The 10,885-nt window shown below is 39.1% G+C and overlaps 1 protein-coding gene across 3 annotated transcripts in view; it reads right to left on the minus strand.

Moving 5' to 3' along the window:
- The window catches only part of LOC133562916 (glucoside xylosyltransferase 1-like), a 19,938-nt gene continuing 9,053 nt past the window's right edge, over positions 1-10,885 (minus strand). Inside the window, exon 9 of one of the 3 annotated variants that reach the window (XM_061916753.1) lies at positions 1-1,799. In XM_061916753.1, the coding sequence (XP_061772737.1) occupies positions 1,788-1,799 (12 nt within the window). In that variant the 3' untranslated portion in view covers positions 1-1,787. Of the gene's footprint in view, positions 1,803-8,615 lie in introns of those variants that run through there. The other 2 variants (XM_061916752.1, XM_061916751.1) reach the window with 2 other exon arrangements.

Raw genomic sequence — 10,885 nt, forward strand, 5'->3', positions numbered from 1 at the left:
CGGTAGAAAAATGGATGGGAGGATGATTGAGCTGGAAGAGCCTAAAAAATACAATCCAATCCACTTTATTTATACAGCACATTTAAAAAACAACATTTTTCCAAAGTGCTGCACTACAATATTAAAAATAATATTCAGATACTATCCTGAGCTCCACCAATGACTGAAAAAAATCAAAAAACAAAAATTCATATAAAACCCACATAAAACAACATAAAATAGATATGATTAAAAACGAAATTAAAGGGTAAAAACAATTAAAAACAGTAAATAGAAATCAAAATTTTAAAAACACAGAGGACAACAGAGGACCACACAACTCACAGAAAATACAATTGAACACATGACGGTAGCGTCCTCGTGTGGTGTTAAGCGAGCATTACACCAGATATATGATACTGTAAATTGATGGATGTCATTAAAGGTCTCTTAGGCCTGTTTTATCATATAAATAAAAGCTAAATCGGACATATTTTAAAAAGTATATATTAAAATAATGCTATCTTAAAAACTGTCGTATTTGTTTTCCAATAGTTAAGGGAAATTTTACAAGAATTATGTGAACTTAAAAAACCTTAAAAAATGCAATAGAATATACGAAAGGGGCGCCCTCCTGTGGTATATAAACTATGTACTGTAAATAGATGGATGGCATTAAAGTTCTCTTAGCAGGACTGTTTTATCATAAAAATAAAAGCAAAATCAGACATATTTATAAACGTAGATATACTCAAAGAGTGCTATCTTAAAAACTATCTTATTTGTTTTACAAAAGTTTAGGGAAATTTACAAGCCTTCCGCCCGATTGTAGCTGAGATAGGCGCCAGCGCCCCCCGCAACCCCGAAAGGGAATAAGCGGTAGAAAATGGATGGATGGATGGATTTACAAGAATTGAGTGAGATCAAAAAGCCTTAAAAATGCACTACAGTAGCGCCATCGTGTGGTGTTAAGCGAGCATTACACTAGATATATGATACTGTAAATAGATGGATGACATTAAAGTTCACACCGAGTCCACTTGCTCCAGTGAAATGAAGTATGAAGACATTTTGACATAAAAAATAAATCATTTTCCTTTATATTGGAGTCATTTTGTCATGATCTGTTGTATCAGGTCATGCCTTTTACTGAGTTTCTTGGTATTCGTCTGTGTATTTCTACTTCCGGTCTTGCGCTTTTATTTTGTAGTTCTTCCACTTCCGGGTTTCTCCTTTCCTGCTTTACTCCTGCCTTAAAGCACTATTCCCCCTCACCTGTTATTTATTGCTAATTATCACTATATACATTGAGTTTGAGACACCAGTTGGTTGTGGGGACATTCATCACTGTGGATTATGCGTTCCACGCGGAGCTCAAGTATGAAAGTACTTTGTCTGCTCCGCATTTTTTTGTGGTTTTTGCTGTGTTTTATCTGTCCAACTCAGGTGTCAGTGAGTGGGCGGGTCCTAACACCTGATTGGTTACCCGGCACTTCCGCTTGTCCGCATAAAGTGCGAAAATAACTCGGAAAATTTCCATACGTTCCTCGAATATTCCTTCTACATGTTCTATGTCAGCAGGTCTTGCATCCAAACATAAAAAAAGGTGTAAATTATCAACCACCGACTCTTGCAAAAAGTCAGTTTCGCGATGACCACGCCTCGCGCCTCCCGGACCTCATTTGATTGGTCGCTGCAAAGTCCCTTCTTCTTCTTCTTCTCCTGCTCTCGCTGATTTCTCATGCAGTGCGCCACTTTTGCCCCCATCGGTCGCTGAGGGGAAATGAATGTCTGTCTTGTACTCTTGTTCAGTATGACACCTGCTGAAAGAAGGTAAAGATGTGATGGAAAACTTGACGACGTTGTACTCGCCAGTCGTCATCATGCAAAAAATTCACACTGACAGCAGCCAGGAAGGAGGAACATCCACTTTTAGGGGTAGGTTATATTATTACTGTTAAATAGGATGACATTAGGGCTTCATGGTGGAAGAGGGGTTAGTGTGTCTGCCTCACAATACGAAGGTCCTGAATAGTCCTGGGTTTAATCCCGGGCTCGGGATCTTTCTGTGTGGAGTTTGCATGTTCTCCCAGTGACTGCGTGGGTTCCCTCCGGGTACCCTGGCTTCCTCCCACTTCCAAAGACATGCACCTGTGGATAGGTTGATTGGCAACACTAAATGGTCCCTAGTGTGTGAATGTGAGTGTGAATGTTGTCTGTCTATCTGTGTTGGCCCTGCGATGAGGTGGTGACTTGTCCAGGGTGTACGCTGCCTTCCGCCCGATTGTAGCTGAGATAGGCACCAGCGACCCCAAAGGGAATAAGCAGTAGAAAAATGGATGGATGATTACATTGGGATTGCCAACTGCAGGCTCTAGTCCAGGGATGTCAAACTGGTTTTCATTGAGGGGCCACATGGTAGTTGTGGCTGCTATCAGTAGACAGCCAATAATGTATTATTTTGCCTCTATAATCTCCCTAAAAAACTAGTAACACATAAAGCAGATAAGGGATTTTCCAGAATTATCCTAGTAAATGTGTCTAATAGCATCTGAATCTCTCCCACTACCCTTGCCTTTTTTTTCCTAGTCCTTTACTTTCACTATCGTCATCCACAAATCTTTCATCCTCGCTCGAATTAATGGGGAAATCGTCGCTTCGTCGGTCCGAATCGCTCTCGCTGCTGGTGGCTATGATTGTAAACAATGTGAGGATGTGAGGAGCTCCACAACCCGTGACGTCACGCGCACATCGTCTGCTACTTCCAGTAGAGGCTAGGCTTTTTTATCAGCACCAAAAGTTGCGAACTTTATCGTCGATGTTCTATAGCATAGCTCGGTTGGTAGAGTGGCCGTGTCAGCAACTTGAGGGTTGCAGGTTCGATTCCCGCTTTTGCCATCCTAGTTACTGCTGTTGTGTCCTTGGGCAAGACACTTTACCCACCTGCTCCCAGTGCCACCCACACTGGTTTAAATGTAACTTAGATATTGGGTTTCACTATGTAAAGCGCTTTGAGTCACTTGAAAAAAGCGCTGTATAAATATAATTCACTTAACTTCACTAAATCCTTTCAGCAAAAATATGGCATTATCGCGAATTTATGGTGATTTAACCCCCAATTCCAACCCTTGATGCCGCGTGCCAAGCAAGGAGGCAAAGGGTCCCCTTTTTTGTATAGTCTTTGGTATGACTCAGCCGGGGTTTGAACTCCTAATCTGCCGATCTCAGGGCGGACACTAACCACTAGGCCACTGAGTATGTAGCATCATCTACAAAGATACAAATAATTGCTATGGCGACATCCAGTGGACACATTTAGAACAGCTGTTTCTTTCATTCCAAAATTTCAAACAAAATTTTTATACTTAAACTCATCCAGCGGGTCGGATAAAACCTGTTTGCGGGCCTGATCCAGCCCTTGGGCGGTACATTTGACACCCCTGATATAGATAATCTAACCTTAGACATTTACTAAGATTTATTTCTTACTTTCTACCACACGAGGGCGCCACTGTCATGTATTTAAAACTGCTACATGAGGGCTATGACCACCAGGTTGCAGATATGTCTTAAAAACTACAGTATCAAATGCATAGGGGCTTGATTTATTGTATTATTACATGGAGTTAAACGCTATATGATAGGGACTTACCTGTATCATTGGGGGGAAATCCCTCATTTATGTATTACTGAGAGTGAGTACACAGGCTAACCTATTCTGGATTGCAAAATACACTAGTATTCACTATTATTTAATAGGCGAATATAGATTGCTTGTAGCAAAGTAATTAGAAGTTTAAGATCATACTACTAAAAACCAAAAACCAGTGAAGTTGGCACGTTGTGTAAAATTTACACAACGTGCCAACTTTACTGGTTTTGGGTTGTGTAGTAGCACTCTGTTATTATTCACCATTTACTACATGGTGAATAATAACAGAGTGCAATGATTTGCAAATCCTTTTCCACTTATACTTAATTGAATAGACAGCAAAGACAAGATAATTATCATTGGGACTGGTAAACTTCATTTTCTGCAAATATTAGCTTATTTGGAATTTGACGCCTGCAACATGTTTCAAAAAAGCTGGCACAGGTGGAAAAAACACCTATTTGGAACACCCCACAGGTGAACAGGCTAATTGTGGAGCAAAGACAGCATCCACAAAGTACATCCGAACAGGACATGAAAATCAACAATGTCCCCACAAAGAAGTATAAAAACAACTGAAATATCCTTGACTGTTAAAACAAAATAGATGCGGAAAATATCGCTCCAAGGAAGACATGAAACTGGTACAGGAAAATATCAAAAAAATAGGAGCGTAAAACAAGAACTAAAACACTACATACAGGAAAACAGCAAAAAATACAAAATAAAGTAAGGGCGTGATGTGACAGGTGGTGACAGTACACCTACTTTGAGAGAAGAGCTATATTGATGCATGCTTGGTTACGCTTTAAAGTCATATCCAAAATTGCGACGACTTTTTACTGTCAACTGACTTTTGTTTTTTAATGATTTCTGCTGGTGGTGTTCCTCCAGATTTTTTTAACGCTAAAAATGTGCCTTTGCTCAAAAAAGGTTGAAAAACACTGTGGTAGAGGACCACAATGTATCCCATTGGGCATCGAGGATCATATAAGTTAATCTAAATTGGATTCCAATAGGATAGTTTTTTTGTTGTCAGCTAATGATGGGCAACACGTTTACCTCCTAACGTTAGCCACCATAGAATGTATATTCTGCTAACACGAACATGACTGCAACTTCCTTCACCGCGGCTGCTTTTGTGTGCAGTATGTGCAGGTGTCCAAACTAAGGATGGGTACCCAATCAGACACTTCTTTGGAACCCACCGAATCATGCCGGTCCTACTTGGCTCACATACAATTCAACAGTGCCATTTAATGTGACGACTCACCAGCTTTTCGGATTTCGACACTTAAACTGTATTGATCCACAACGGAAATTGTTCCACACAGTAAATTAAAGTTAAAGTACCAATGATTGTCACTCACACACACACACACACACACAAGATGTGGTGAAATTATCTGCATCTGACCCATCACCCTTGATCGCCCCCTGGGAGGTGAGCGGAGCAGTGAGCAGCAGCTGCGGCCGCGCTTGGGAATCATTTTTGGTGACTTAACCCCCAAATCCAACCCTTGACACTGAGTGTCAAGCAGGGAGGTAATGGGTCCCATTTTTATAGTCTTTTTGTATGACCAGGGCAGGGTTTGAACTCACAACCTATCGATCTCAGGGCGGACACTCTAACTACTAGGCCACTGAGTAGCTCAGTTTTAAAGGATGGAACTGCGGTCACGCTCGGGAATCATTTATTTGTGGCGGGCCGCCACAAATAAATGAATGTGTGGGAAACCCTGCAATATATAACAAATCCCAATTACTATGTATACTATTACAGCATATGTAACCGCTGCAGCAAAAAAAAAAAAAAAAGGCGGCATAAAAGAGTAGATTCAGCAGAAAATATACATTATAAACAAATAGAGGTAGCTATAAACCCTTTTTCCATATGAGTTGGGAAATTGTGTTAGATGTAAATATCAACGGAATACAAAGATTTGCAAATCCTTTTCAACCCATATTCAATTGAATATGCTACGAAGACAAGATATTTGATGTTCAAACTCATAAGCTTTATTTTTTTTTGCAAATAATAATTAACTTAGAATTTCATGGCTGCAACACCTGTCAATGTAGTTGGGAAAATGCATGTTCACCACTGTGTTACATCACCTTTTCTTTTAACAACACTCAAACGTTTGAGAACTGAGGAAACTAATTGTTGAAGCATTGAGAGTGGAATTCTTTCCCATTCTTGTTTTATGTAGAGATTCAGTCGTTCAACAGTACGGGGTCTCCGCTGTCGTATTTTAGGCTTCATAATGTGGCACACATTTTCGATGGGAGACAGGTCTGGACTGCAGGCGGGCCAGGAAAGTACCCGCACTCTTTTACTACGAAGCTACGCAGTTGTGATATGTGGCTTGGCATTGTCTTGCTGAAATAAGCAGGAGCGTCCATAATAACGTTGCTTGGATGACAACATATGTTGCTCCAAAACCTGTATGGCCCTTTCAGCATTAATGGTGCCTTCACAGATGGGTAAGTTACCCATGCTTTGGGTACTAATACACCCCCATACCATCACAGATGATGGCTTTTGAACTTTGCGCCTATGACAATCCAAATGATTCTTTTCCTCTTTGTTCTGGAGGACACCACGTCCTCTGTTTCCAAATATAATTTGAAATGTGGACTCGTCAGACCACAGAACACTTTGCATCAGTCCATCTTAGATGAGCTCGGGCCCAGCCAAGCCGGCGGCGTTTCAGGTTGTTGTTGTTGATAAATGGGTTTGGCTTTGCATAGTAGTTTTAACTTGCACTTACAGATGTAGCGACCAACTGTAGTTACTGACAGTGGTTTTATGAAGTGTTCCTGAGCCCATGTGGTGATATCCTTTACACACTGATGTCGGTTTTTGATGCAGTACAGCCTGAGGGTTCAAAGGTCCGTAATATCATCGCTTACGTGCAGTGATTTCTCCAGATGCTCTGAACCTTTTGATGATTTTACGGACCGTAGATGGTAAAGTCCCTTAATTCCTTGCAACAGCTCGTTAAAAAATGTTGTTCTAAAACTGTTTGAAAATTTGCTTACAAAGTGGTGACACTCGCCCCATCCTTGTTTGTGACTTACTTAGCATTTCATGGAAGCTGCTTTTATACCCAATCATGGCACCCAACTGTTCCAAGTTAGCCTGCATACCTGTGGGATGTTCCATATAAGTGTTTGATGAGCATTCCTCAACTTTATCAGTATTTGTTGCCACTTTTCCCAACTTCTTTGTCACGTGTTGCTGGCATCAAATTCTAAATGTAATGATTATTTGCAAAAAAAAATGTTTAGCAGTTTGAACATCAAATATGTTGTCTTTGAAGCATATTCAACTAAATATAGGATGAAAATGATTTGCAAATCATTGTATTCCGTTTATATTTACATCTAACACAATTTCCCAACTCATATGGAAACGGGGTTTGTAATATAACATAACATGTTATTGGCGATCACTCAGCCAAACTACCTAAGTAGAAATAATCAATCTTTGATAGCAATTCTATACTCAATAAAAACCCAGTCAGCATTTTTTTTATAGAATATAATCTATTTATTCGTTCTTGATGCTGGCATGGCAGTAAAAAATGTAACAAATATTGTTGTACTTTGACAAAAATATCATCCATGTACCAAATAGGCTTGACCGCCAATACAATGATTGCATCATTAAGAGTACTACACTTAAAAGTAAAACAAATAAATAAATAAATACTAAGGAATGTTAAATACTTTTGGTGTATTTTGTATTTGTTTGACACCATACAAGCTATCCTGTACCTCCAAACACAATCTCATGTTGAGCTATAATGACAAATACAACATTGTTAATTAGTGGTATTTACTGTAATATTGGTGGATCAGCCAGGACACTGCTAACATGTTGCTTTAAGGATTAAAGGAGGAGTAGATTGGAAAAAGAAGTTGCCTCTGTATTGAAGCTATTTTCATATACCGTATGTCTGATTTATGAAACCTAAAGACTTCCAAAGTTTGCAGATAAATAGATATGATCAAAATAGTATCAATCTCACAGAGATTCCCGAGATAATGAGGAAGCCAGTCGCGTGATCACGTGATGTCGGTCTAGGAACCACAGATCCCTTCCCCATCAACAAGAATGCAAATCAAGTAGACTTTGTGAGAGCCAACAACGATTACTTTTGGGAAAATTATGATCCTTATATTATTGAGCCCAAACACAAAGAGGAAGAGCAATAAGTTCTAACTATAATATTCCCACTCTTGCTGGGACGGGACGTAAACTCACATAATTCCGTTTAGATGAAGGTTCAATCGCAATCCTCGTGAAAGGTAAAAAAAAGTTCCTGCAGAAAGCATATTATGGGGTCTATTTCGCCATCTCTGGGGATATGAAAGTGGACCGGCCTATGAGACCATGGTCACATTTGTCGACTAGCAGGTGAGAGATGCAAGAATTATAATCTAGAATTTACTTTTAGCAAGTTTGAGACCAAGCAGAAGCAGCTGTCGGCTCAATGTGTCAATAATAGCACTGCTGTCAATGCGCCGCTAAAATAGTCCATCTGCGTTGGCACTCATAACTATATCACTCATATTTGGTTAATTTTCAGGTCATGACGTGTAAATGGAATATTGTTGGTAGTCTCTGGATGTTTTAGAGCAGTGGTTCTCAACCTTTTTTCAGTGATGTACCCCCTGTGAACATGTTTTTAATTCAAGTACCCCCTAATCAGAGCAAAGCATTTTTGGTTGAAAAAGAGATAAAGAAGTAAAATGCAGCACTATGTCATCAGTTTCTGATTTATTAAATTGATTACCGTAATTTCCGGACTATAAGGCGCACCCAACTATAAGCCGCACCAGCTAAATTTAGGGGAAAATACAGATTGCGCCATATATAAGCCGCACCAGACTATAAGCCGCAGGCGTTTTGATGTGTAATTACCGTAGTATATAGGGGTTCCTGCTACCATGGAGGGGATTGTCGGGACAGAGATGACAGTTTGGGAACGCAAAGCGTCCCATTTATTAACAATAAATCTTTCAATCGTTCAATCAAACTTTCACATCTTTGACATGGCGAACAGCATTCGTGCAGAGTACAAATAATACAACGGTGCAAAGTAATACAAAGTGCTCGCCTGTAACACGGCAGTAAAAGTGCAGTCTTCATGGTGTCGTCTCCAATGTCTCACCATTGATTAATTGATGTCAAGGGTACGTGCAGCAGCTCTATTTCCTTCTTTGACAGCCAGATCGATTGCCTTTAACTTAAAAGCAGCATCTTATGCACTTCTCTGTTTGTTTTCCATATTAAGGGTGTTTGCATGAACACTTCCTTCGCGCAAACTGTCGCTGACGCTCGCCTTCTCTTTGTTTTGCTCTCGTTACCTGGCGCCAGATGTCTGCCTCGGTCTCGCGCATCCTCGGTAGTGCGCGCCCCTGGTTACCGTAAGCCGCACCGTTGTATAAGCCGCAGGGACCAGAACGAGGGAAAAAAGTAGCGGCTTATAGTCCGGAAATTACGGTAACAGTGCAAAATATTGCTCATTTGTAGTGGTCTTTCTTGAACTATTTGGAAAAAAAGATGTAAAAATAACTAAAAACTTGTTGAAAAATAAACAAGTGATTCAATTATAAATGAAGATTTCGACAAATATGTGGAAGTAATCATCAACTTAAAGTGCCCTCTTTGGGGATTGTAATAGAGATCCATCTGGATTCATGAACTTAATTCTAAACATTTCTTCACAAAAAAATAAATATTTTACATCAATATTTATGGAACATATCTACAAAAAAATCTAGCTGTCAACACTGAATATTGCATTGTTGCATTTCTTTTCACAGTTTATGAACTTACATTCATATGTTGTTGAAGTATTATTGTTAAATATATTTATAAAGGATTTTTGAATTGTTGCTATTTTTAGAATATTTTTGAAAAATCTCACGTACCCCTTGGCATACCTTCAAGTACCCCCAGGGGTACACGTACCCCCATTTGAGAACCACTGTTTTAGAGTATAATGAGAGGATCCTCCATCTGTTGAATCAATTGTTGGCTATTTATTTACGATTTCAATTGCATAGAAAAGCCAAGCCTATAAGGATTGTGAATGATAAACAACAAATCTAATAACATGGTCAGAGTGCAGAAGTGTTACTACCGTGATGTCAATCTCCAAAAATAGCCAAAGGTATTCAAAATGGCTGACTGAATTTGTGGCATTTTGTGATGTTCAAACAGCGTTTTCACCTACTTTGTGGTGTAAATACAATTGGATATGGTTTAATGTACACAATGAAACTAAAACATATGAAGTCAACTTGATTTTCCACTTTACTTTAAGACATTCAAGTTTAATGCTAGCATCAGCTGCAAACATTACAGCTGTGTACATTGCTCGTACAAATATTGAATATAATATAAATAATTAATTTAAAGACATAACACAACCAGTTCAAGTCATTAATTTGCTTGGCTTTGTCACAAGTCACTCATTTGTACCAAAATGTGATAATAGAAAGGAACAATTGTTCTTTATTCTACCTTACTGGACTGTAGGTAGTGTGTATGAAGTCATATATTCTGTTAATTTTACTTGTTGCGAATTAAGTTTTTTTGAAAAGTGCTTCTAAACAAAATGTATTATTCCTCTTATTATTGTCATGATCTTGCCATTAATACATATCCCCCTCTTTCTGATTGTCACTTCTGCTGTGAAATGTAATAATCTTTGGAGGGCCAAAGTAATCTCGACATGTTTTCTTCCATGGTGAGGGGGAAAATGAAAAGGAAGTGATGGCAGTATTTCATATGAAGCAGCACTCAAACACATAAAAAATTAAGTAGTACCACACAAATCACACACACAGTATGGCAGTTGTAAATAGATAATAATTCAGTAGGCCCCTGTGTGTTTGTCATGCAGCTTATTGGGAGGCATGTACCAAAAATCTTTGAAGAAAGCCGTGGAACTGTTTGAAAACAGATGAAGGGCATGGAACTATTCAAAGATACAGGTCGTTTATTTACTTAAAACACGAAGATTCATCTTTCCCACAGACTACTTGGTGGGTTGGGCGGAGGGGCAGATTTGCAGAATTAGTCATGACATACTTTCAAAAGTGTTTAAAACAGGTTAGGAACTAGAAATTGACTTTTGCCTGTCATTTCTTGTCATTTTTTTAGCGCACCTAGGGTTGTACTGATACCAGTATTTAGGTACTGGTACACAAATGTTTTGTCATACTTTTCTAAAT

This window comes from Nerophis ophidion, linkage group LG12 (assembly GCF_033978795.1).
Source record: "Nerophis ophidion isolate RoL-2023_Sa linkage group LG12, RoL_Noph_v1.0, whole genome shotgun sequence".
Lineage (NCBI taxonomy): Eukaryota > Metazoa > Chordata > Actinopteri > Syngnathiformes > Syngnathidae > Nerophis > Nerophis ophidion.